Source organism: Patagioenas fasciata, chromosome 15 (assembly GCF_037038585.1).
Source record: "Patagioenas fasciata isolate bPatFas1 chromosome 15, bPatFas1.hap1, whole genome shotgun sequence".
Classification (NCBI taxonomy): Eukaryota; Metazoa; Chordata; class Aves; order Columbiformes; family Columbidae; genus Patagioenas; species Patagioenas fasciata.
The window spans coordinates 1,638,618-1,665,967 of NC_092534.1; the positions used below are offsets into that span (position 1 = coordinate 1,638,618).

Below are 27,350 nucleotides of genomic sequence, written 5' to 3' on the forward strand. Positions count from 1 at the left end.
GACACGGGCTCCAAGGGGAGGTTGGTTTTAAATATGGGATGCAGTGGATAATGATTGTCCACCTGCACTGGAATCCAGGTAAGAGCTAAGGCAAGATTGTCATGTTTGAGAAGGATCTGTTCAAACAAGTTGAGAGAAATGGGGATCACAATTTTAGCAACATACTACCCAGCCAAGGTCAGATATTGGCTTAGTCCTTTCACTACCACTTGGGCAATGGCTTCCCACCTCTGAATGGGTTTTTTGGTTTTGATTGTTTAGAAGTATCCATTATAATACTAACAACGGATCCTTTTCTTCCGTACTCCACTGGGCCAAAATCCTGCCACCTCCTTATTGGTGTTATAGACATAAAGGGTAACAGGCAATTCTGATCTTATCCGCTGAGCGGTATTCTGTGAAATTTTTCTTGCAACTTGCTCAAGCACTTTTTGTGCTTCTGGTGTAAGGCATCGTGGTTCTTGGGGGTCTCGTCCCCCACGAAGGAAACTAAACAATGGTTGCAAATCTGTATTTGTAATTCCCACAACATTTCTTATCCACCGCAAGTCCCCTACCAACTTCATTGCGTTGCGAAGGGTTGCTACCTCTGCTTTCATAGTAAGCTTCTGAGGTCTAATCACTGCCAAATCTTTCCCCACAGCAGCTTTTGCCTCTGGAGTCAGGTTAGGAGAAGCATCTATAGCTTCTTTTAAACGGTCCACAAACTTCATATAGGGTTCCCCAGGACCCTGCTTTATTGTAGAATAGGGTGGCACAGGGGTACCTGTATTTGGTAATTCTTTCACTGCCGCCAGGGCAAGCCCTGGCATTTGATGTAAAATCCTTGGATGAAGCGCTGCCTGAATGGCACCATCTGCATATTGTCCACGAACGAGTAATTGGTCCATGCTAGCTAATTGTAATGGATCATCAGCTGGTAAATTAACATTTTCTAATACTGCCAATTCCACCTTCCCCTGCCACTAGCCCAAGAACATCAAATACCCCATTGGGGGAAGTAATAACTCCATCAATGCCCGAATATCCGTCGGAGTTAGTACTTGCCCCTTGAAAAAGGAATTGATTAGCTGCATCACATGTTTATTATCCATACCATATTGCATTACCACACTCTGCAGCTGCTTGTTTTCCAGTCTAAAGGAGACCACTGCCGTTGTCCCCTTGTGGCAGAATGCAAACTCCTCTCTCTCCCCCTCCCTCTTTTGATAGGGAAGGAGCAGACACATCCCCCTCTCTCTCTGCTGTTTGAGGCTGACAGCTGCTTTTGTTTGGCCCCAGAGCCCCTGGCCAGGGCCGTTAAAAGAAGGGAGCACCGAGGGGCCAGGGAGCCGCTGGGCACCTGCGCCCAGTGTGGGGGTGCAGAGAAGCTTCTGGAATGCCCACAGTCAGATCTGATCAGGCTATAAAACGGGATCCTCGTCGAGACTCCGCCCCTTGCGCGGATCTCTTGGAGTTCCGAGCTGAGCCGCTGCCGCCAGGAGCCACTGCCCCCCCGGGACGGAGACTCCGCTTGCCTTGCGCCACGGGTGGGAGTAAATTAACCCTCGCAGGATTGCCAGTGTATCTGCTTTCCGTGCACATTTGCACCTGGATTTATACTTTCCGTGCACATTTGCACGTGTATTTCTCCTCGCAGGATTGCGAGTGTATTATAAATTTACCCTCGCAGAATCGCGAGTGTACACTTTCCGTACTCACTACGAGTACGTGTATCCCTTTGAAATAACCCCACACCGTGTTCATGCAGTGTGGACTCTTCCCGGACTCAGGGACGGCTCCGGCATTGTTCTGGTGAAGCCACGTGCATGCACTCTGTGGACCTCCTGTTGGATTAGTTGCTGCCCCTTCATAATTTTCCTCAACCGATATCCGAACCTGTATTCAAGTCACTTTGGAGTGCTAAACCCTGTTTCTCACCGGTTTCATACAAGTTGGTTTGGACCCTGCTGTCCCTTAAACGAACCTCGGGGGGCCTCTGTGACACCCCTATTATCTACATACACCAGCATTGCTGTAATACTGCCAAGTAACATAACCCCTTGAATGGTTGCATCCCTGAGTACCCCTTGCCAGCGTTGCCCTGCATTATGAGTGATCTCGAGGAATATCTCTACCCCGCTGCACAGGAGCAGCACCCGAATTGCCATCACTGTCACTGCTATACAATTACCTTGTGTTTCCTTGTGGATCAGTGAGTCGACGCATATCCGCGAACCGATCTGCTGACCCAGTCTCCAGCCCTTTTCCATATCGTGCTCGCAAATATTCGTCTTCTTCCCTTATTGACCACGTCCCATCTTCTACACACTGCTTTGCCCATTTTTGTATTCGCTGCTTTTTTATTCGGAGCTCCTCAGGAGTGAGGTCCAAATCCACCCCCTCCCGTTCCTGTTTTCCCCGTTTTTCACATTCCCTGCCAATTGCCTCCAACGCGTCCTTACTTGCATCTGATGCCTTTTTGTATGTTATTAACTGTGAAGTTTTACTTGCGCCCCCATCTAACCGCTTAATTGCCTATAACACTTCTTGCATCTGTGTCTCCTGCTGTCTCAGCAAGTCCTTCAGGCTCTGCAAGTGTCCCTCATCCCGGAAGTCATGGTGATTTTGTTGTCCATCGTGGTGATTAACGGGCTCTTTTGGTAAAGGTACATCAGCTGGATTAACTTGTCCTGGGTTGTTGTAACTTGCTGGTTGCTGCCATTCGTCGTCAGAGGCAGGTAATGGCTCAAAGGGCGCAGAGGGTATAAGCGGCTCACTGCCTCTCCAAAACTCCAAGTCTGAAACGGGGCAAACCAGCGGCATTGGCTTTTCGGAGTTCCCAGAGGGGGGCAGCTCGCAGCGGGGGCCGGGGGGAATGGCACACACTTCCGGCTCCCCTGAGCCATGCTCCGCCAGCTGCATGACCTCCCGCCACAGTCCGGCGAGGTTGCAAGCCTCGCGCTCCCTCCTGGTGTTAGCAATCAGGACACATAACCACGGGCGTAGTTCTATGCGGTGCTTTATTTCAGCGCTGGGAAACCAGGGGTTCGCACCCAAAGCTGGCTTCCGCGGCCAGTTTAAGTTGCACAGTATTTATACAGTCCATTCACACACACATTCATATATTCATTAGGATCATTAGGATATGTGATAGTTACTCAACATTTATTGCAGCATCGATTGCAACACCTTGGAACTACTTTGATCATGCACAGCATCCTCTGGTGGTCTTTCAGGGGGTCTTCAGGATGAAGTAAGTCGTCTTCATCGCTTCTGTCCTTTTCACCTTTGGGTACTGCACATGCGCACTACTCTATAGTTGAAAAACTGCTGACTTGTTCAGTTTCCAGAGATACTGTATATACTTCTTCTCATTCTAGGCATATTTGGGCTAAGATAAAAGCTAGGTTGATAAGAGTATACTCGAATCCCTTACTAGGTAGAACACGATATGCTTGAACATCCCTAAACATCCCAAAAGGATGAATCAGTTTTGTAACTGTCCCTGAAGGGAACATTTTGTACAACTGATTCTGTTACTAACACTGTGACAGCCTCCGGTAGCTCAGTCCCTATCTCCTCCCATGTATAGGGAGAAAAAGCTTGTCCGTAGCTCGAACACTCCCCTTCCATTGTGCAAATTATAGGAGATGCTCGACGGCATCTCGCTCCAAGTTTCTTTCTGTTCGTGCAGCCAGCTGCGGAATATTTTTAACTATCACTTTTCCTTCCGCGGATGCCACCTTTCCCATGCTGCCTGATTTGCCGTAGGCCTACTTTCTGCTTTTCTTTGAGCACCCAGCTCACCTTTGCCGGCACTGGCAGCCCTCTCGCTTCTTCACTTCCTGCGGTCGTCTTCGATACGAAGTATCACACCGGGTTCACCAAAATGTTGCTGGCATGCGAGAGGTGGAACCTGACACACCAATATGATGTTCACAGAGCTCAGCCCTATTGTCGGACCGAGCTAGCTTTATACTAAAGCTGCGCTGTCCACGCGCCTTGCAACAATATGATTGGTTACGGCACGTGCCACACAGTAACGTGATTGGCGGCACGCACAGTCCGCGCGTTCTGCACGTGCGTGTCGGCGATTGCTCATTGGCTGGTACCTTCTTATAGGATTCCTTTGTCTCTTTTGTCTCTGGCTTCACCTCCTGGCCGGGCTGGTGATGACCCCATCCCCCCAGAGGAGCCCTGGCACTACACACAGGGAGCAGGACAGAGTGACAGAGAAAGAGCCAAGGAACAGTGGGCAGGACAGAACTGAAGGATAAAACACAACTGTGGTGGCAGTGGGAGAGATGGAGAAAGGAAAAACAGAGCAAGAGAGAGAGGAAAGAAGGGGCAGCAGCTGGGCAGGGGGATATAGCGAGAAAGGATAGGACCTATAACAGGACAGAAAGACAGAAAGAAAAAAAGGACCGAAAGCAAGAGGCAAGCAAGGATCTGGACATGGAGAAAGAAGCAGCAGGGAAAGAGGAGGAGATGCAGAAAGAGTGAGAGGGAGCAGGAGAGAGAAAGAAAAATAAGGGTTGAGCGCAGGAACAAGATGGGAAAAAAGCCTGGGGTGAGCAGCGAGGCAGAGGAGGAGTAAAAATAAGAGAGGTGGGGAGAGGGGCAGGGTGCAGGATAGAAGGATACAGCAAGAAATGATGGGGCAGGGAACAGGACAGAGTGACAGAGAAGAATAACGACAATGAGAAAGAAAACCAGGAAAGTGAACAGAACAGAGGGGCGGAGACAGAGAGAGAGGTGTCAGAAGGAAGAGGTGGGCAAACCAGTCAGGGAGCAGCTTTGAGGGACAGAGAGAGAGGAGATGAAAAGGAAGAAGAACAGGGATGGTGGGTGCAGAACGTAAAAACACAGTGAGAGTGAAGAGGAGAGAAGGACGGAAGGACGGACGGGAGGGAGGAAGGGGGGGAGGGAGGGAGGGAGGGAGGGAGGGAGGGAGGAAGGAAGGAAGGAAGGAAGGAAGGAAGGAAGGAAGGAAGGAAGGAAGGAAGGAAGGAAGGAAGGAAGGAAGGAAGGGAGGAAGGGAGGAAGGGAGGAAGGGAGGAAGGAAGGAAGACGAACAAGCAGAGAGTGACAAAGAACAGGGAAGAGGCCAGACAGACTGTGGTAAACAGAGAGGGCTGTACATCAGGACACAGAGACAGAGAAGGAAAAAACTGCGATGGGCTGAAGGACAGAGAGAGACGGAAAAAAAGAGGCACAGGGAGCAGGAAACAGGGGCAATGACGAAAGGTAGGATGACAAAGAGAGACAGGGACTTGCAGAAAAGAGAAAGGAGGGACAGCCAGCGGAGCACAATCATGGAGAGGAATAGCGGTACAGGGAAGAGAAAACATACACAGAGGGAAAGGCCGGGGGGAAGGGGCGGGTAAGGAGTGAGAAGCACAAGAGGGGCGACGCGGCCCCAGGGCCCGGGACTCACTGGAGCTCTGACTCTCTGCACTGCCAGGCAGATGTTACTGTTGGGGCACTGCTCCATCTGCTGGTCTGTCCTTTCCCTTTCCCTTTCCCTTTCCCTTTCCCTTTCCCTTTCCCTTTCCCTTTCCCTTTCCCTTTCCCCTCCCCTCCCCTCCCCTCCCTCCCTTTTCTGCAGCCCCAGTCGCTTGCCCGTCCCGCACCTGAGAGAACACACGGGTGTCCGGCACCTGCGGGAACGGCGGCCGGAGCAGCCCCAGCCCGGCTCTGCTGCCGGGACAGGCCGCGCTGTGGCTGTGGCACCGGGCAGGGACGTGCTGGGCCGGGACAGCTGCAGGGGGTGGGCTGGGGCGGCTCCGGAGCTCTGGGATCGGGTGCCGGTGCCTGTGACCCCCAGGGCTGGGCCCGGCCCCACCTCACCCGGCAGCGGCTGCAGCAGAAACTGCGTGTCCAGCAGAAAATGGCGCCGGCAGCCCCGTGCCCGGGCCTGGAGCTGCCAGCACGGCCCGGGGCGCCCCTCTGCTGTCTGACCCTGCGGGGACACCGGCCCGGCCCGGCCCCTCATGGCCCTGCCCGGGGCTGCCCCGCTCCCAGAGCCCCGGGGAGCCGGGACGAGCAGGAGGGGAGCGGGACAGAGCGGGAGGGAGCGGCGGGGCAGGGTGAGGGGTGGCGGGAGAGGGACAGAGGGACGAGAACAGGGGGATGTGGGCCGGGAGCGGAGGAAGGAAAATCCTGGTGAGGAGCCGGCACAGGACGGAGCGGGAAGAGCTGGAGGGGTCGGGGACAGGGGGTTGTGCTGGGTGACCCTGGCTGGACCCCAGACTCACCCACGTGCTCCGGGACGAGTCCTGGCCCTGACCCCAGGGTTTGTGCAGCCATGTTCAGCCTCCTCCACCAGGTCCCTCAGCCGCTCCCATCACACTTGTGCTCCAGCCCCTCACCAGCTCCATTCCCTTCTCTCCACTCGCTCCAGCACCTCATGGCCTTTCTTGGTGTGAGGGGCCCAGAACTGCTCCCAGGATTCGAGGTTTGGCCTCCCCAGTGCCCAGCACAGGGACGGTCACTGCCCTGGGCCTGCTGGCCACACTAATCCTGATACAAGCCAGTATAATGGTGGCCTTTTTGATCACCTGGGCACACGCTGGCTCATGTTCAGCCGCAGTCACCTTTTCCTCCAGGCACTTTCCAGCTGCTCTTCCCCAGCCTGCAGCGTTCATGGGGTTGTTGTGACCCAAGTGCAGGACCCGGCCCTTGCCCTTTTTGAACCTCAGACAATTGTCTCAGCCCATCGACCCAGCCGGTCCAGATCCCCCGTGTGGTCTTCCCACCCTTCAGAAGATCAATAACTTTCACCCAGCTTGGTGTCCACAAACTTACTGAAGGTTGCATTCAGTCATGGCCTGTCAGGCTCTGTCAGGGCTTGTCTGTTCTGTTGGCCCTTGTCAGGCTCTTTAAAGCTCACTCTGGCCTTGTCGGGCTCTGTCAAGCCCTATTGGGCAGGTTGAGGCCTGTCAGGCTCTGTCGCGCTCCGTCACGCTCCGTCAGGCTGCCAACAGTCATCCTCACAGAGCCGCTCCTGGCCTGTTCTACAGCACTTTCTCTGGAGGGAGAGTTTCAGGTTTGGCTGCTGACCCCGTGTGCACCAGCGGGCAGCGGGGGAAGAGCCGCAGGCACCCACAGCACTGCCCATGGGAGCACAGGCTCCCAGCTCAGCCAGCCTGGGTGGCACAGGCTGCTCCGCACAGGAGGAGGAGAGCTGGGACGCGGTGCTGTAGTGCCCAGCCAGGCAGCCTGGAACAATGGACAAAACCTCTCCTGCCTGCTTCTCGCATCCTTCAGTCGCAGCTGCAGAGCAGAGCTGTGATAAGACTGGCTTTGTGGTCTGTGCTTCGTGTCATCTGCCGTGCTCTGAGAAACATAGCAAGTCAGACTCCATGCTGGCCTTAACAGGCTCTGCTGTATTCAGGCGGGGGCATCCCAAGCAAGCTCAACAACAACCCTCTGCACCTCCCGTCTGGCCAGCACGTCCCCATCCTGGTGCATGAAAGCCTTGTTGACAGCCCTGGCTGGGAAACCAGGCCGATGCTGGGACAATGGGGTCCCTCCCGGAGAGCAGGTATCTGACAGCTTCTCTCACAGACCCAGCCCTGCTCCCAGCCAAGGACTCACTGCTTTGGGCCAAAACAGACTTCTTCTTTATTCTACAAAGTCATCATCTGATGAACAGTATCCCTCCTGGTGCTGGTAACACGGACACCAGAAGGGCTGAGGCTCCAGTGAGTCCAGGGAAATCCAGGTGTCCGGTGAAGAGGCACCACAAGGGAGAGAGCAGCTGGGAACGGGCAGAGCTGAGGCGTCTGCGCTCATCTTACTGTACAGTCCATCCTGATCCAGGGCAGCATCCCAAGCAAGATCAAGGGCAACCTTCCGCACCTCCCGTCTGTCCAGCACTCCCATCCTAGTGCATGAAAGCCTTGTTGACAGCCCCAGCTGGGAAACCAGGCTGATGCTGGGACAAAGGGGTCCCTTCCTGAGTGCAGGTCTGAGCTTCTCTCACAGACCCAGCCCTGCTCCCAGCTCTGCGCCTGATACCCCGACTTAAACAGCCTAAACAGCCATGGACACACTGTTTTGGGCTAAAACAGACTTGTTCTTTATTCTACAAACTCATCACCTGATGAACAGTATCCCTTCTGGTACTGGTAACACGGACACCAGAAGGGCTGAGGCGGCACTGAGTCCGGGGAAATCCAGGCCTCCGGTGGGGAGGCACCACGAGGGACAGAGCAGCTGGGAACGGGCAGAGCTGAGGCGTCTGCCCTCATGTTCCTGTACAGCTGGGCGAGCTCAGCCGCAAAGATCCATGGGGATGGGCTGGAGCTGTTGCAGAAAAGCCCTCTTTCCTGGGCAATCTCTCCCTTTTGTGTTTCTTCTCCTGACTCTGCTTTGCCTTGATCTTCAGTTTGATCTTTGCTTTTCCAGGCAGTGGCAATGTCAATGTAATCTGCTGCTGCTCCGTCTCCCTGGGTCCTCCTGTAAGAATGAGATTCAGGAGAAGTCTACTCATTATAGGAATTAAGAGGTCTTAGAGCAGAAATCTCAGCAGAGTCTGGCCAGCAGCTGCCTGGGCTCTCCAGCACGCTCTGACTGCAAACAGTTCATTGCCAGCTGCAGCAATGCACAGCTCTACAGGAAAGAAACTCACAGGGCTCTCTTCCTCAGCCGTGAAATGACGATGCAAACCGCCACTACACCAAACAGCGGCACAGCCAGGACTGCTGCGATCACAGGGATGTAGTGCTCGCGCAGACCCTCCTGACCGGCAGCCTCAGCCTTTTCCCCAGCGTCCGCCCCTGTGGGAGAGGAGACAAAGCCACACGTCACTGTGCTCTGCGCTGCCGATCATCTCACACCGTGCCTCACATGCCCAAGAGAGGCTTTTTTCAGCGGCTGGTGCCTCTGGCTCTGCTGTCTTAGCACCAGAGGACAAGAAGGATCTCTCCAACTTCTCGTGGAGAAGAGCCCGTGTGCCAGCGAGCAGCTGCACCAGCGCTACCCCGTCTGTTCCTCTGGGCTGCACGCCGGGTTTGTGTGCTGGGGACCCGCGGTGCAGCCAAGCAGAGCACTGCAGGGATGGAGCAGAAACGCTCCCGTTTTCCCCAGTGGGCATCTCCCGAGCACTCCCTGCCAGGACGGTCCCGAGGACGACAGGTGGGATGCAGCCTGTGGGCTGTTGCCCGGCTCCTGCAGAGCCACTTGCTCGTCCCCCCCAGCCCCGATGCCCACGCTGGGGGAAGGCTGGCCCGGGGACAGCGCACTGGCTGTAGCCCTCAGACGGGCAGGGCTGTAGCCCTCGGATGTCCTCGTTCCCCAAGAGGCAAAGTTCCTAAATTCCGGGCCAGGGGCCGTGGTGCTAGGTGAGCAAGCTCTACCCTCGTCCAGAGACATCTCAGAGCATCTCTCTGGCACGCTGCTGGCAATAACCTCCACACAGCAGAGCTGACCCTTGTCCTCAGAGAGCCGCTCCTGCCTTCTTGGACAACCCTTCTCTGCACCAACACTCCCAGGTTTGGCTGCTGCTAAGATGTGCAAGAGCTGGGGTAGAGCCCACAGGCACACAGTCGTTGTGACTGGTGACACCAGGTGACCACGGGACCGCAATTACCTGGCATGCCAGTTGCTGCCGTTGTCTCCCTTTCTTCATCTGAGACTGGCGCTGTGTGACTGCTTGCCCTTGGAAAGGTCTTCTGCTCAGTCTCATGGTCAGTCTCTTTAGAGAGAAAGCGGGACAGTTTCATGAGCAGTAACTTCCTCATCAGGAACACGGCAGCTTCAGGAGGCAGTACTCTCCAAACACAGTAATAAAGCTTAGAAAAAAAGCTTGGGCTTTTGGGGGTGCTGGGACCTGGCAGCTTCCAAACTGCTGTCTCCAGGCCATGAGCAACACCCCTCACGGAGCAGATGGACAAAGATGGGGCCTCTCAGGGCCTTCTGGCCAGGAGACCCCTCACACACACTCAAGGAAGCCCACACTGAACTGGAAGCACGGGGCACCAGAGGAAAAAATGATCATTCACTCTTCTCGTAGAGAAGAGCCTGCTGGCTATTGCAAGGCGCAATTATTCCAACAAAATCTTAACAAATAACAAACCAAATATTAACAAATGCAAAAGGCCAGGAACCAAGGAAGACTGAACACTTACCCCTGGGATTCCCCGCAGGCTCAGGAACATGATTCCCTTCAATGTCTTCACCACCATGAACTGCAAGAACCAAACAGGGAATCAAACACACATAAGGAGTTTCCAGGCCATGTTGTCATCTACTTCTTAGTCACCTGTGCTGACTGTAAGGGGGTGGGGTGATTACACAGGAGACATACAAAGGTGTAGGTTCCTACAGCTAAAAGGAGACACGGGTGACCTTTTTGCTGAGACTTAGCAGCTCCTCCGGTAAAGAAATAGTCATTACTTATCTGTGCAACAGCCCCAAGGCACAAAAAGGTCTTGCAAGTCCTTAAGAGGATGTTTGGTAAAATTATACATGAATAACCTCTGAAAACAGAAGTGTTTACTCCCTCAACCAGACAGGCATTGACAACCTCCCTCTGGGATGCCCCCGAGGCTCATAATCAGGATCTAGCTGAGCAGCTCGATAAGCGCCGCCAGCGCCATAGCCTGGAATCAAGCACAGATCAGAGAGGTTCGTACACTCCCGCAGGAAGGACTAAACTGGAGGCAAAAGCCACTGTCCCTGCTTCTGGGGGACAAGACCCTGGGAAAAGGTGCACCTGGGAAAAGCTACCCCTACATGTTCCTGCAGGCTGGGGACTTGCGGCTCATGCGAGGGGAGCAGGGCTGCAGGACGAGAGCACAAACATCCCTGTTCTCCCGAGCGCACATATTCTGAGCACGCCCCTCCAGACTGGGGGCTGAAAGCCACGGTGCAGCCGGGGAGCGGCAGAGCCACAGCCCTGGGCACGGCTGCAACCAGCCCGGGGACAAACGCTGCCAGGGGCTGCCACCCGGCTCCTGTGGCACCGCTCCCTCGCCAGCCCAGCCCAGCGTCCATCCTGGGGACAGGCTGCCCTGGGACAGGGCACTGTGGCACGGGGCTGGGCGGCAGGGGGAACCTCAGGGGGACCCAGATTTCTCACCCTGCACCGGCACTTCCAGCCCCCTGCTTGCCCAGAAAATGCCCCTGAAGCAACCGCAGTCCCTCTACACGGCCCCACGTGGTGCCTGCCCCAATGCCCGTACTGTGGTGCTGCTCGCTTTGCCGTGCCCGGCTCAGGCCGGCTGCTCAACCGGCCCCAGCCCTGGCCCCACTGCTGCCCTGCTGAGCTGCTTGGGGCTGAATGCTGGCCCTTACTGCCCACCTGCTCTTTGTGCTCGTCTCAGAGCCGCCTGGGCGTCCCGTGCTTGAAGGGACACCAGAAGCAGGAGGAGGAGGACCTTGGCCCCCCACGATCCCAGCATGATGCTGCTACTACTGCTGCGGCTTCTGCCACTGCTGTCACCGCTACCGCCACTGCTGGAGCTACTGCTGCCGCTGCTGCTGCCGCTGTCGCTGCTGCCGCCACTGCCGATGCTTCCGCTGCTGCCGCTGCTGCCGCTGCTGCCGCTGCTGCTGCCGCTGTCGCTGCTGCTAAGACAATGCCTGCAGCAGTGTGGGACAGCACGTCACAGCACGTCACAGCACATAACAGCACATAACAGCACATCACATCACTGTGGGGCTGTGACCTCATGACCGCGTTGGGCCACACCCTCTGCCAGGTTCCCCAACCTACACCCGTTGCCAGCGAATTACCAAATCTAAACAGGATTGCATGTCCCTGTTCTACACGAGGGTGGAAGGAAAAGAAGTGGAGAAGCGTGGAACTATTCTGGGGGGCAGCGCTGCCTTGGAAGTGCACAGACGCCCAGATCTTGCTTCCCAGAAATCCATTTCCAACAGCTCCGGATGAAGACTGAATAAAAAAGCCAATTTCAAGTGCCCTTATTTGCTACCATTTTTGTCAGGCAGCATTCTAGGAGGAAACTAGCTGTTCCCACCAGATTTGCCACAGCATTGTTACCTTTAAAGAAACCACGTCTTGCTCTGCTACACCAGTGAGGCCTCACAGACCAGAAAATCACCCTGCAGGCAGGAAACCGTCACCGTATGGGGACGGGCACGCTGCAGGAACACATTACTCGCAAAAACGAGGCTCTGTCAACGACCCTTCCTATTGCTAACCAAAATTCAGGTCGTGTTAGAAAACAACAACAAAAAAGCAAGGTTCTTATTCATATATTATGGAGCCCGTTACGTGAGATATTCTACATTACATCCAACTCCTGGCTGAAGCGCAGAATAAATAAATGCCATCTTCAAACTTCCAGGAAAAGGAGGGACTTGGAAGTGGCAAGGTCAGAAAACGTTCATGACAGCACCGCCATGCAAGTCCACGGCCCCGATCACAGACCACCTGCCCCATTACCTGAGGGAGCCAAGGTCTCCGCTAATTCGCAGCCACGGACGTTTGGAACATAGCACCTGCTCTCTTGTTCTTCAGCACCCAGCACGTATGTTGGAATTGGAGCTGGGAAGAAAAGCACACAAAGGCCTGTCGGGCCATGTGGGGCTCTGTCCAGGCCTGTCGGCCAAAGACCGTCTGCTAAGCTTAACCTCGTTCTTTTTACATTGTTATCATTATTCCATTATACTCTGTTCCAATTTGAATGCCAGCCTGGTTACTAGTATCTCATTCCTTCCACTCCCTCCCCCACCCAGCCCCACTCGAGCTTTCCGCTCAGTTCTCATCCAAGCTCTGGGCTGGGGGGCACTGCTCCAGCCCCGCAGCCTCTGGCACCACAGCAGCCCTCCTTGACAGACGCGCTCAGAGCCGGACAGCCACCCTTCCCAGCGCCTCCCTCCCTCTCTGTGCAGTCCATCCTGAGGCGGGGCAGCATCCCAAGCAAGATCAAGAGCAACCTTCTGCACCTCCCAGCCCTGCTCCCACCTCTCTGCCTCATACCCTGACTGAAACGGCCAAAACAGCCAAGGACTCACTGCTTTGGGCCAAAACAGACTTGTTCTTTACTCTGCAAAGTCTCATCTTCTGATGTACGGTATCCCTCCAGGTAGTGGTAAGAGGGACACCAGAAGGGCTGAGGCTCAGGTGACTCCAGAGAAATTCAGGTGTCCGGTGAAGAGGCCCCACGAGGGAGAGAGCAGCTGGGATCTGGCAGAGCTGAGGTGTCTGCGCTCATCTTCCTGTACAGCTGGGTGAGCCTGGCGGCAAACGTCGACCTGGATGGGCTGGAGCAGCTGCAGAAAAGCTCTTTTTCCTGGGCAATCTCTCCCTTTTCTGTTTCTTCTCCTGACTCCGCTTTCCCTTGATGTTCAGTTTGATCTTTGCTTTTCCAGGCAGAGGTGGTGTCGATGTGTTCTGGTGCTTATTCGTCTGCCTGGGTCCTTCTGTAGGAATGAGATTCAGGAGAAGTCTACTCATTATAGGAATTAAGGGGTCCGTTAAACATCTTAGAGCAGAAATCTCAGCAGAGTCCAGCCAGCAGCTGCCTGGGCACTCCAGCGTGCTATGACTGCAAACAGTTCATTGCCAATGCAGCAATGCACAGCTCTGGGGAAAAGAAACTCACGGGGCTCTCTTCCTCAGCCGAGCAATGACGATGCAAGCCGCCACTACACCAAACAGCGGCACAGCCAGGACTGCTGCAGTCACAGGGATGTAGTGCTCGCGCAGACCCTCCTGACCGGCAGCCTCAGCCTTTTCCCCAGCGTCCGCCCCCGCGAGAGAGGAGACAATGCCACACGTTACTGTGCTCTGTGCTGCCGATCATCTCACACCGTGCCTCAAATGCCCAAGGGAGGCTTTTTTCAGCGGTTGGTGCCTCTGGCTCCGCTGTTTTAGCACCAGAGGACAAGAAGGATCGCTTCAGCTTCTCGTGGAGAAGAGCACACGTGCCAGCGAGCAGCTGTACCAGCGCTACCTCATCTGTTCCTCTGGGTTGCAGACCGAGTTTGTGTGCTGGGGACCTGCGGTGCAGCCAAGGAGAGCACTGCAGGGATGGAGTAGAGGCAAAGTTCCTAAATTCCGGGCCACGGGCCGTGGTGCTAGGTGAGCAAGCTCTACCCGTGTCCAGAGACATCTCAGAGCGTCTCTCCGGCACGCTGCTGGCAATAACCTTCACAGACCAGAGCTAACACTTGTCCTTGTCCTCAGAGGGCTGCTCCTGGCTTCTTGGACAACCGTTCTCTGCACCAACACTCATGTTTGGCCAGCACGTCCCCATCCTGGTGCATGAAAGCCTTATTGACAGCCCCAGCTGGGAAACCAGGCTGATGTTGGGACAAAGGGGTCCCTCCCGGAGAGCAGGTGTCTGACAGCTTCTCTCACAGACCCAGCCCTGCTCCCAGCCAAGGACTCACTGTTTGTACAAAAATACTTGATATTTATTCTACAAAGTCATCATCTGATGAACAGTATCCCTTCTGGTACTGGTAACACGGACACCAGAAGGGCTGAGGCTCCAGTGAGTCCAGGGAAATCCAGGGCTCCGGTGGGGAGGCACCACGAGGGAGAGAACAGCTGGGAACAGGCAGAGCTGAGGCGTCTGCCCTCATGTTCCTGTACAGCTGGGCAAGCTCGACCGCAAAGATCCACGAGGATGGGCTGGAGCTGTTGCAGAAAAGCTCTGTTTCCTGGGCAATCTCTCCCTTTTGCGTTTCTTCTCCTGACTCTGCTTTGCCTTGATCTTCAGTTTGATCTTTGCTTTTCCAGGCAGTGGCAATGTCAATGTAATCTGCTGCTGCTCCGTCTCCCTGGGTCCTCCTGTAAGAATGAGATTCAGGAGAAGTCTACTCATTATAGGAATTAAGAGGTCTTAGAGCAGAAATCTCAGCAGAGTCTGGCCAGCAGCTGCCTGGGCTCTCCAGCACGCTCTGACTGCAAACAGTTCATTGCCAGCTGCAGCAATGCACAGCTCTACAGGAAAGAAACTCACAGGGCTCTCTTCCTCAGCCGTGAAATGACGATGCAAACCGCCACTACACCAAACAGCGGCACAGCCAGGACTGCTGCGATCACAGGGATGTAGTGCTCGCGCAGACCCTCCTGACCGGCAGCCTCAGCCTTTTCCCCAGCGTCCGCCCCTGTGGGAGAGGAGACAATGCCACACGTCACTGTGCTCTGCGCTGCCGATCATCTCACACCGTGCCTCACATGCCCAAGAGAGGCTTTTTTCAGCGGCTGGTGCCTCTGGCTCTGCTGTCTTAGCACCAGAGGACAAGAAGGATCTCTCCAACTTCTCGTGGAGAAGAGCCCGTGTGCCAGCGAGCAGCTGCACCAGCGCTACCCCGTCTGTTCCTCTGGGCTGCACGCCGGGTTTGTGTGCTGGGGACCCGCGGTGCAGCCAAGCAGAGCACTGCAGGGATGGAGCAGAAATGCTCCCGTTTTCCCCAGTGGGCATCTCCCGAGCACTCCCTGCCAGGACGGTCCCGAGGACGACAGGTGGGATGCAGCCTGTGGGCTGTTGCCCGGCTCCTGCAGAGCCACTTGCTCGTCCCCCCCAGCCCCGATGCCCACGCTGGGGGAAGGCTGGCCCGGGGACAGCGCACTGGCTGTAGCCCTCAGACGGGCAGGGCTGTAGCCCTCGGATGTCCTCGTTCCCCAAGAGGCAAAGTTCCTAAATTCCGGGCCAGGGGCCGTGGTGCTAGGTGAGCAAGCTCTACCCTCGTCCAGAGACATCTCAGAGCATCTCTCTGGCACGCTGCTGGCAATAACCTCCACACAGCAGAGCTGACCCTTGTCCTCAGAGAGCCGCTCCTGCCTTCTTGGACAACCCTTCTCTGCACCAACACTCCCAGGTTTGGCTGCTGCTAAGATGTGCAAGAGCTGGGGTAGAGCCCACAGGCACACAGTCGTTGTGACTGGTGACACCAGGTGACCACGGGACCGCAATTACCTGGCATGCCAGTTGCTGCCGTTGTCTCCCTTTCTTCATCTGAGACTGGCGCTGTGTGACTGCTTGCCCTTGGAAAGGTCTTCTGCTCAGTCTCATGGTCAGTCTCTTTAGAGAGAAAGCGGGACAGTTTCATGAGCAGTAACTTCCTCATCAGGAACACGGCAGCTTCAGGAGGCAGTACTCTCCAAACACAGTAATAAAGCTTAGAAAAAAAGCTTGGGCTTTTGGGGGTGCTGGGACCTGGCAGCTTCCAAACTGCTGTCTCCAGGCCATGAGCAACACCCCTCACGGAGCAGATGGACAAAGATGGGGCCTCTCAGGGCCTTCTGGCCAGGAGACCCCTCACACACACTCAAGGAAGCCCACACTGAACTGGAAGCACGGGGCACCAGAGGAAAAAATGATCATTCACTCTTCTCGTAGAGAAGAGCCTGCTGGCTATTGCAAGGCGCAATTATTCCAACAAAATCTTAACAAATAACAAACCAAATATTAACAAATGCAAAAGGCCAGGAACCAAGGAAGACTGAACACTTACCCCTGGGATTCCCCGCAGGCTCAGGAACATGATTCCCTTCAATGTCTTCACCACCATGAACTGCAAGAACCAAACAGGGAATCAAACACACATAAGGAGTTTCCAGGCCATGTTGTCATCTACTTCTTAGTCACCTGTGCTGACTGTAAGGGGGTGGGGTGATTACACAGGAGACATACAAAGGTGTAGGTTCCTACAGCTAAAAGGAGACACGGGTGACCTTTTTGCTGAGACTTAGCAGCTCCTCCGGTAAAGAAATAGTCATTACTTATCTGTGCAACAGCCCCAAGGCACAAAAAGGTCTTGCAAGTCCTTAAGAGGATGTTTGGTAAAATTATACATGAATAACCTCTGAAAACAGAAGTGTTTACTCCCTCAACCAGACAGGCATTGACAACCTCCCTCTGGGATGCCCCCGAGGCTCATAATCAGGATCTAGCTGAGCAGCTCGATAAGCGCCGCCAGCGCCATAGCCTGGAATCAAGCACAGATCAGAGAGGTTCGTACACTCCCGCAGGAAGGACTAAACTGGAGGCAAAAGCCACTGTCCCTGCTTCTGGGGGACAAGACCCTGGGAAAAGGTGCACCTGGGAAAAGCTACCCCTACATGTTCCTGCAGGCTGGGGACTTGCGGCTCATGCGAGGGGAGCAGGGCTGCAGGACGAGAGCACAAACATCCCTGTTCTCCCGAGCGCACATATTCTGAGCACGCCCCTCCAGACTGGGGGCTGAAAGCCACGGTGCAGCCGGGGAGCGGCAGAGCCACAGCCCTGGGCACGGCTGCAACCAGCCCGGGGACAAACGCTGCCAGGGGCTGCCACCCGGCTCCTGTGGCACCGCTCCCTCGCCAGCCCAGCCCAGCGTCCATCCTGGGGACAGGCTGCCCTGGGACAGGGCACTGTGGCACGGGGCTGGGCGGCAGGGGGAACCTCAGGGGGACCCAGATTTCTCACCCTGCACCGGCACTTCCAGCCCCCTGCTTGCCCAGAAAATGCCCCTGAAGCAACCGCAGTCCCTCTACACGGCCCCACGTGGTGCCTGCCCCAATGCCCGTACTGTGGTGCTGCTCGCTTTGCCGTGCCCGGCTCAGGCCGGCTGCTCAACCGGCCCCAGCCCTGGCCCCACTGCTGCCCTGCTGAGCTGCTTGGGGCTGAATGCTGGCCCTTACTGCCCACCTGCTCTTTGTGCTCGTCTCAGAGCCGCCTGGGCGTCCCGTGCTTGAAGGGACACCAGAAGCAGGAGGAGGAGGACCTTGGCCCCCCACGATCCCAGCATGATGCTGCTACTACTGCTGCGGCTTCTGCCACTGCTGTCACCGCTACCGCCACTGCTGGAGCTACTGCTGCCGCTGCTGCTGCCGCTGTCGCTGCTGCCGCCACTGCCGATGCTTCCGCTGCTGCCGCTGCTGCCGCTGCTGCCGCTGCTGCTGCCGCTGTCGCTGCTGCTAAGACAATGCCTGCAGCAGTGTGGGACAGCACGTCACAGCACGTCACAGCACATAACAGCACATAACAGCACATCACATCACTGTGGGGCTGTGACCTCATGACCGCGTTGGGCCACACCCTCTGCCAGGTTCCCCAACCTACACCCGTTGCCAGCGAATTACCAAATCTAAACAGGATTGCATGTCCCTGTTCTACACGAGGGTGGAAGGAAAAGAAGTGGAGAAGCGTGGAACTATTCTGGGGGGCAGCGCTGCCTTGGAAGTGCACAGACGCCCAGATCTTGCTTCCCAGAAATCCATTTCCAACAGCTCCGGATGAAGACTGAATAAAAAAGCCAATTTCAAGTGCCCTTATTTGCTACCATTTTTGTCAGGCAGCATTCTAGGAGGAAACTAGCTGTTCCCACCAGATTTGCCACAGCATTGTTACCTTTAAAGAAACCACGTCTTGCTCTGCTACACCAGTGAGGCCTCACAGACCAGAAAATCACCCTGCAGGCAGGAAACCGTCACCGTATGGGGACGGGCACGCTGCAGGAACACATTACTCGCAAAAACGAGGCTCTGTCAACGACCCTTCCTATTGCTAACCAAAATTCAGGTCGTGTTAGAAAACAACAACAAAAAAGCAAGGTTCTTATTCATATATTATGGAGCCCGTTACGTGAGATATTCTACATTACATCCAACTCCTGGCTGAAGCGCAGAATAAATAAATGCCATCTTCAAACTTCCAGGAAAAGGAGGGACTTGGAAGTGGCAAGGTCAGAAAACGTTCATGACAGCACCGCCATGCAAGTCCACGGCCCCGATCACAGACCACCTGCCCCATTACCTGAGGGAGCCAAGGTCTCCGCTAATTCGCAGCCACGGACGTTTGGAACATAGCACCTGCTCTCTTGTTCTTCAGCACCCAGCACGTATGTTGGAATTGGAGCTGGGAAGAAAAGCACACAAAGGCCTGTCGGGCCATGTGGGGCTCTGTCCAGGCCTGTCGGCCAAAGACCGTCTGCTAAGCTTAACCTCGTTCTTTTTACATTGTTATCATTATTCCATTATACTCTGTTCCAATTTGAATGCCAGCCTGGTTACTAGTATCTCATTCCTTCCACTCCCTCCCCCACCCAGCCCCACTCGAGCTTTCCGCTCAGTTCTCATCCAAGCTCTGGGCTGGGGGGCACTGCTCCAGCCCCGCAGCCTCTGGCACCACAGCAGCCCTCCTTGACAGACGCGCTCAGAGCCGGACAGCCACCCTTCCCAGCGCCTCCCTCCCTCTCTGTGCAGTCCATCCTGAGGCGGGGCAGCATCCCAAGCAAGATCAAGAGCAACCTTCTGCACCTCCCAGCCCTGCTCCCACCTCTCTGCCTCATACCCTGACTGAAACGGCCAAAACAGCCAAGGACTCACTGCTTTGGGCCAAAACAGACTTGTTCTTTACTCTGCAAAGTCTCATCTTCTGATGTACGGTATCCCTCCAGGTAGTGGTAAGAGGGACACCAGAAGGGCTGAGGCTCAGGTGACTCCAGAGAAATTCAGGTGTCCGGTGAAGAGGCCCCACGAGGGAGAGAGCAGCTGGGATCTGGCAGAGCTGAGGTGTCTGCGCTCATCTTCCTGTACAGCTGGGTGAGCCTGGCGGCAAACGTCGACCTGGATGGGCTGGAGCAGCTGCAGAAAAGCTCTTTTTCCTGGGCAATCTCTCCCTTTTCTGTTTCTTCTCCTGACTCCGCTTTCCCTTGATGTTCAGTTTGATCTTTGCTTTTCCAGGCAGAGGTGGTGTCGATGTGTTCTGGTGCTTATTCGTCTGCCTGGGTCCTTCTGTAGGAATGAGATTCAGGAGAAGTCTACTCATTATAGGAATTAAGGGGTCCGTTAAACATCTTAGAGCAGAAATCTCAGCAGAGTCCAGCCAGCAGCTGCCTGGGCACTCCAGCGTGCTATGACTGCAAACAGTTCATTGCCAATGCAGCAATGCACAGCTCTGGGGAAAAGAAACTCACGGGGCTCTCTTCCTCAGCCGAGCAATGACGATGCAAGCCGCCACTACACCAAACAGCGGCACAGCCAGGACTGCTGCAGTCACAGGGATGTAGTGCTCGCGCAGACCCTCCTGACCGGCAGCCTCAGCCTTTTCCCCAGCGTCCGCCCCCGCGAGAGAGGAGACAATGCCACACGTTACTGTGCTCTGCGCTGCCGATCATCTCACACCGTGCCTCACATGCCCAAGAGAGGCTTTTTTCAGCGGCTGGTGCCTCTGGCTCTGCTGTCTTAGCACCAGAGGACAAGAAGGATCGCTTCAGCTTCTCGTGGAGAAGAGCACACGTGCCAGCGAGCAGCTGTACCAGCGCTACCTCATCTGTTCCTCTGGGTTGCAGACCGAGTTTGTGTGCTGGGGACCTGCGGTGCAGCCAAGGAGAGCACTGCAGGGATGGAGTAGAGGCAAAGTTCCTAAATTCCGGGCCACGGGCCGTGGTGCTAGGTGAGCAAGCTCTACCCGTGTCCAGAGACATCTCAGAGCGTCTCTCCGGCACGCTGCTGGCAATAACCTTCACAGACCAGAGCTAACACTTGTCCTTGTCCTCAGAGGGCTGCTCCTGGCTTCTTGGACAACCGTTCTCTGCACCAACACTCATGTTTGGCCAGCACGTCCCCATCCTGGTGCATGAAAGCCTTATTGACAGCCCCAGCTGGGAAACCAGGCTGATGTTGGGACAAAGGGGTCCCTCCCGGAGAGCAGGTGTCTGACAGCTTCTCTCACAGACCCAGCCCTGCTCCCAGCCAAGGACTCACTGTTTGTACAAAAATACTTGATATTTATTCTACAAAGTCATCATCTGATGAACAGTATCCCTTCTGGTACTGGTAACACGGACACCAGAAGGGCTGAGGCTCCAGTGAGTCCAGGGAAATCCAGGGCTCCGGTGGGGAGGCACCACGAGGGAGAGAACAGCTGGGAACAGGCAGAGCTGAGGCGTCTGCCCTCATGTTCCTGTACAGCTGGGCAAGCTCGACCGCAAAGATCCACGAGGATGGGCTGGAGCTGTTGCAGAAAAGCTCTGTTTCCTGGGCAATCTCTCCCTTTTGCGTTTCTTCTCCTGACTCTGCTTTGCCTTGATCTTCAGTTTGATCTTTGCTTTTCCAGGCAGTGGCAATGTCAATGTAATCTGCTGCTGCTCCGTCTCCCTGGGTCCTCCTGTAAGAATGAGATTCAGGAGAAGTCTACTCATTATAGGAATTAAGAGGTCTTAGAGCAGAAATCTCAGCAGAGTCTGGCCAGCAGCTGCCTGGGCTCTCCAGCACGCTCTGACTGCAAACAGTTCATTGCCAGCTGCAGCAATGCACAGCTCTACAGGAAAGAAACTCACAGGGCTCTCTTCCTCAGCCGTGAAATGACGATGCAAACCGCCACTACACCAAACAGCGGCACAGCCAGGACTGCTGTGATCACAGGGATGTAGTGCTCGCGCAGACCCTCCTGACCGGCAGCCTCAGCCTTTTCCCCAGCGTCCGCCCCTGTGGGAGAGGAGACAATGCCACACGTCACTGTGCTCTGCGCTGCCGATCATCTCACACCGTGCCTCACATGCCCAAGAGAGGCTTTTTTCAGCGGCTGGTGCCTCTGGCTCTGCTGTCTTAGCACCAGAGGACAAGAAGGATCTCTCCAACTTCTCGTGGAGAAGAGCCCGTGTGCCAGCGAGCAGCTGCACCAGCGCTACCCCGTCTGTTCCTCTGGGCTGCACGCCGGGTTTGTGTGCTGGGGACCCGCGGTGCAGCCAAGCAGAGCACTGCAGGGATGGAGCAGAAACGCTCCCGTTTTCCCCAGTGGGCATCTCCCGAGCACTCCCTGCCAGGACGGTCCCGAGGACGACAGGTGGGATGCAGCCTGTGGGCTGTTGCCCGGCTCCTGCAGAGCCACTTGCTCGTCCCCCCCAGCCCCGATGCCCACGCTGGGGGAAGGCTGGCCCGGGGACAGCGCACTGGCTGTAGCCCTCAGACGGGCAGGGCTGTAGCCCTCGGATGTCCTCGTTCCCCAAGAGGCAAAGTTCCTAAATTCCGGGCCAGGGGCCGTGGTGCTAGGTGAGCAAGCTCTACCCTCGTCCAGAGACATCTCAGAGCATCTCTCTGGCACGCTGCTGGCAATAACCTCCACACAGCAGAGCTGACCCTTGTCCTCAGAGAGCCGCTCCTGCCTTCTTGGACAACCCTTCTCTGCACCAACACTCCCAGGTTTGGCTGCTGCTAAGATGTGCAAGAGCTGGGGTAGAGCCCACAGGCACACAGTCGTTGTGACTGGTGACACCAGGTGACCACGGGACCGCAATTACCTGGCATGCCAGTTGCTGCCGTTGTCTCCCTTTCTTCATCTGAGACTGGCGCTGTGTGACTGCTTGCCCTTGGAAAGGTCTTCTGCTCAGTCTCATGGTCAGTCTCTTTAGAGAGAAAGCGGGACAGTTTCATGAGCAGTAACTTCCTCATCAGGAACACGGCAGCTTCAGGAGGCAGTACTCTCCAAACACAGTAATAAAGCTTAGAAAAAAAGCTTGGGCTTTTGGGGGTGCTGGGACCTGGCAGCTTCCAAACTGCTGTCTCCAGGCCATGAGCAACACCCCTCACGGAGCAGATGGACAAAGATGGGGCCTCTCAGGGCCTTCTGGCCAGGAGACCCCTCACACACACTCAAGGAAGCCCACACTGAACTGGAAGCACGGGGCACCAGAGGAAAAAATGATCATTCACTCTTCTCGTAGAGAAGAGCCTGCTGGCTATTGCAAGGCGCAATTATTCCAACAAAATCTTAACAAATAACAAACCAAATATTAACAAATGCAAAAGGCCAGGAACCAAGGAAGACTGAACACTTACCCCTGGGATTCCCCGCAGGCTCAGGAACATGATTCCCTTCAATGTCTTCACCACCATGAACTGCAAGAACCAAACAGGGAATCAAACACACATAAGGAGTTTCCAGGCCATGTTGTCATCTACTTCTTAGTCACCTGTGCTGACTGTAAGGGGGTGGGGTGATTACACAGGAGACATACAAAGGTGTAGGTTCCTACAGCTAAAAGGAGACACGGGTGACCTTTTTGCTGAGACTTAGCAGCTCCTCCGGTAAAGAAATAGTCATTACTTATCTGTGCAACAGCCCCAAGGCACAAAAAGGTCTTGCAAGTCCTTAAGAGGATGTTTGGTAAAATTATACATGAATAACCTCTGAAAACAGAAGTGTTTACTCCCTCAACCAGACAGGCATTGACAACCTCCCTCTGGGATGCCCCCGAGGCTCATAATCAGGATCTAGCTGAGCAGCTCGATAAGCGCCGCCAGCGCCATAGCCTGGAATCAAGCACAGATCAGAGAGGTTCGTACACTCCCGCAGGAAGGACTAAACTGGAGGCAAAAGCCACTGTCCCTGCTTCTGGGGGACAAGACCCTGGGAAAAGGTGCACCTGGGAAAAGCTACCCCTACATGTTCCTGCAGGCTGGGGACTTGCGGCTCATGCGAGGGGAGCAGGGCTGCAGGACGAGAGCACAAACATCCCTGTTCTCCCGAGCGCACATATTCTGAGCACGCCCCTCCAGACTGGGGGCTGAAAGCCACGGTGCAGCCGGGGAGCGGCAGAGCCACAGCCCTGGGCACGGCTGCAACCAGCCCGGGGACAAACGCTGCCAGGGGCTGCCACCCGGCTCCTGTGGCACCGCTCCCTCGCCAGCCCAGCCCAGCGTCCATCCTGGGGACAGGCTGCCCTGGGACAGGGCACTGTGGCACGGGGCTGGGCGGCAGGGGGAACCTCAGGGGGACCCAGATTTCTCACCCTGCACCGGCACTTCCAGCCCCCTGCTTGCCCAGAAAATGCCCCTGAAGCAACCGCAGTCCCTCTACACGGCCCCACGTGGTGCCTGCCCCAATGCCCGTACTGTGGTGCTGCTCGCTTTGCCGTGCCCGGCTCAGGCCGGCTGCTCAACCGGCCCCAGCCCTGGCCCCACTGCTGCCCTGCTGAGCTGCTTGGGGCTGAATGCTGGCCCTTACTGCCCACCTGCTCTTTGTGCTCGTCTCAGAGCCGCCTGGGCGTCCCGTGCTTGAAGGGACACCAGAAGCAGGAGGAGGAGGACCTTGGCCCCCCACGATCCCAGCATGATGCTGCTACTACTGCTGCGGCTTCTGCCACTGCTGTCACCGCTACCGCCACTGCTGGAGCTACTGCTGCCGCTGCTGCTGCCGCTGTCGCTGCTGCCGCCACTGCCGATGCTTCCGCTGCTGCCGCTGCTGCCGCTGCTGCCGCTGCTGCTGCCGCTGTCGCTGCTGCTAAGACAATGCCTGCAGCAGTGTGGGACAGCACGTCACAGCACGTCACAGCACATAACAGCACATAACAGCACATCACATCACTGTGGGGCTGTGACCTCATGACCGCGTTGGGCCACACCCTCTGCCAGGTTCCCCAACCTACACCCGTTGCCAGCGAATTACCAAATCTAAACAGGATTGCATGTCCCTGTTCTACACGAGGGTGGAAGGAAAAGAAGTGGAGAAGCGTGGAACTATTCTGGGGGGCAGCGCTGCCTTGGAAGTGCACAGACGCCCAGATCTTGCTTCCCAGAAATCCATTTCCAACAGCTCCGGATGAAGACTGAATAAAAAAGCCAATTTCAAGTGCCCTTATTTGCTACCATTTTTGTCAGGCAGCATTCTAGGAGGAAACTAGCTGTTCCCACCAGATTTGCCACAGCATTGTTACCTTTAAAGAAACCACGTCTTGCTCTGCTACACCAGTGAGGCCTCACAGACCAGAAAATCACCCTGCAGGCAGGAAACCGTCACCGTATGGGAACGGGCACGCTGCAGGAACACATTACTCGCAAAAACGAGGCTCTGTCAACGACTCTTCCTATTGCTAACCAAAATTCAGGTCGTGTTAGAAAACAACAACAAAAAAGCAAGGTTCTTATTCATATATTATGGAGCCCGTTACGTGAGATATTCTACATTACATCCAACTCCTGGCTGAAGCGCAGAATAAATAAATGCCATCTTCAAACTTCCAGGAAAAGGAGGGACTTGGAAGTGGCAAGGTCAGAAAACGTTCATGACAGCACCGCCATGCAAGTCCACGGCCCCGATCACAGACCACCTGCCCCATTACCTGAGGGAGCCAAGGTCTCCGCTAATTCGCAGCCACGGACGTTTGGAACATAGCACCTGCTCTCTTGTTCTTCAGCACCCAGCACGTATGTTGGAATTGGAGCTGGGAAGAAAAGCACACAAAGGCCTGTCGGGCCATGTGGGGCTCTGTCCAGGCCTGTCGGCCAAAGACCGTCTGCTAAGCTTAACCTCGTTCTTTTTACATTGTTATCATTATTCCATTATACTCTGTTCCAATTTGAATGCCAGCCTGGTTACTAGTATCTCATTCCTTCCACTCCCTCCCCCACCCAGCCCCACTCGAGCTTTCCGCTCAGTTCTCATCCAAGCTCTGGGCTGGGGGGCACTGCTCCAGCCCCGCAGCCTCTGGCACCACAGCAGCCCTCCTTGACAGACGCGCTCAGAGCCGGACAGCCACCCTTCCCAGCGCCTCCCTCCCTCTCTGTGCAGTCCATCCTGAGGCGGGGCAGCATCCCAAGCAAGATCAAGAGCAACCTTCTGCACCTCCCAGCCCTGCTCCCACCTCTCTGCCTCATACCCTGACTGAAACGGCCAAAACAGCCAAGGACTCACTGCTTTGGGCCAAAACAGACTTGTTCTTTACTCTGCAAAGTCTCATCTTCTGATGTACGGTATCCCTCCAGGTAGTGGTAAGAGGGACACCAGAAGGGCTGAGGCTCAGGTGACTCCAGAGAAATTCAGGTGTCCGGTGAAGAGGCCCCACGAGGGAGAGAGCAGCTGGGATCTGGCAGAGCTGAGGTGTCTGCGCTCATCTTCCTGTACAGCTGGGTGAGCCTGGCGGCAAACGTCGACCTGGATGGGCTGGAGCAGCTGCAGAAAAGCTCTTTTTCCTGGGCAATCTCTCCCTTTTCTGTTTCTTCTCCTGACTCCGCTTTCCCTTGATGTTCAGTTTGATCTTTGCTTTTCCAGGCAGAGGTGGTGTCGATGTGTTCTGGTGCTTATTCGTCTGCCTGGGTCCTTCTGTAGGAATGAGATTCAGGAGAAGTCTACTCATTATAGGAATTAAGGGGTCCGTTAAACATCTTAGAGCAGAAATCTCAGCAGAGTCCAGCCAGCAGCTGCCTGGGCACTCCAGCGTGCTATGACTGCAAACAGTTCATTGCCAATGCAGCAATGCACAGCTCTGGGGAAAAGAAACTCACGGGGCTCTCTTCCTCAGCCGAGCAATGACGATGCAAGCCGCCACTACACCAAACAGCGGCACAGCCAGGACTGCTGCAGTCACAGGGATGTAGTGCTCGCGCAGACCCTCCTGACCGGCAGCCTCAGCCTTTTCCCCAGCGTCCGCCCCCGCGAGAGAGGAGACAATGCCACACGTTACTGTGCTCTGTGCTGCCGATCATCTCACACCGTGCCTCAAATGCCCAAGGGAGGCTTTTTTCAGCGGTTGGTGCCTCTGGCTCCGCTGTTTTAGCACCAGAGGACAAGAAGGATCGCTTCAGCTTCTCGTGGAGAAGAGCACACGTGCCAGCGAGCAGCTGTACCAGCGCTACCTCATCTGTTCCTCTGGGTTGCAGACCGAGTTTGTGTGCTGGGGACCTGCGGTGCAGCCAAGGAGAGCACTGCAGGGATGGAGTAGAGGCAAAGTTCCTAAATTCCGGGCCACGGGCCGTGGTGCTAGGTGAGCAAGCTCTACCCGTGTCCAGAGACATCTCAGAGCGTCTCTCCGGCACGCTGCTGGCAATAACCTTCACAGACCAGAGCTAACACTTGTCCTTGTCCTCAGAGGGCTGCTCCTGGCTTCTTGGACAACCGTTCTCTGCACCAACACTCATGTTTGGCCAGCACGTCCCCATCCTGGTGCATGAAAGCCTTATTGACAGCCCCAGCTGGGAAACCAGGCTGATGTTGGGACAAAGGGGTCCCTCCCGGAGAGCAGGTGTCTGACAGCTTCTCTCACAGACCCAGCCCTGCTCCCAGCCAAGGACTCACTGTTTGTACAAAAATACTTGATATTTATTCTACAAAGTCATCATCTGATGAACAGTATCCCTTCTGGTACTGGTAACACGGACACCAGAAGGGCTGAGGCTCCAGTGAGTCCAGGGAAATCCAGGGCTCCGGTGGGGAGGCACCACGAGGGAGAGAACAGCTGGGAACAGGCAGAGCTGAGGCGTCTGCCCTCATGTTCCTGTACAGCTGGGCAAGCTCGACCGCAAAGATCCACGAGGATGGGCTGGAGCTGTTGCAGAAAAGCTCTGTTTCCTGGGCAATCTCTCCCTTTTGCGTTTCTTCTCCTGACTCTGCTTTGCCTTGATCTTCAGTTTGGTCTTCGCTTTTGCAGGCAGAGACAGTGTTGATGTGTTCTGGTGCTTCTTC

General features: G+C 55.5%; 2 protein-coding genes across 2 annotated transcripts in view; both read right to left on the reverse strand.

The window, feature by feature from the left end:
- Positions 1–27,350, reverse strand: part of PARN (poly(A)-specific ribonuclease) — a 251,745-nt gene that overhangs the window by 193,508 nt on the left and 30,887 nt on the right. The gene's annotated exons all lie outside the window — the stretch shown is intronic.
- On the reverse strand, positions 8,067–24,721 carry LOC139829168 (uncharacterized). Its single transcript, XM_071815300.1, has 14 exons — positions 24,690–24,721; positions 23,905–24,185; positions 22,730–22,789; positions 22,192–22,296; positions 21,715–21,847; positions 17,598–17,878; positions 16,423–16,482; positions 15,885–15,989; positions 15,408–15,540; positions 11,291–11,571; positions 10,116–10,175; positions 9,578–9,682; positions 9,101–9,233; positions 8,067–8,445 (listed from the first exon to the last, which is right to left on the reverse strand). Exons 1-14 carry the CDS (start codon positions 24,719–24,721, stop codon positions 8,067–8,069), a joined length of 2,148 nt encoding a protein of 715 aa, XP_071671401.1.

Excerpts from the sequence above, each read along its gene's own strand:
- LOC139829168 (XM_071815300.1), bottom strand. The coding sequence starts at position 24,721 with ATGTGTTCCTGCAGCGTGCCCGTTCCCATACG. Across the intron at positions 22,790-23,904 it reads GAGACGAGCACAAAGAGCAG|TTCATGGTGGTGAAGACATT; the intron begins GTGGGCAGTAAG and ends TGGTTCTTGCAG. Across the intron at positions 17,879-21,714 it reads TCGTCCTCGGGACCGTCCTG|GCATTGTCTTAGCAGCAGCG; the intron begins GCAGGGAGTGCT and ends ACACTGCTGCAG.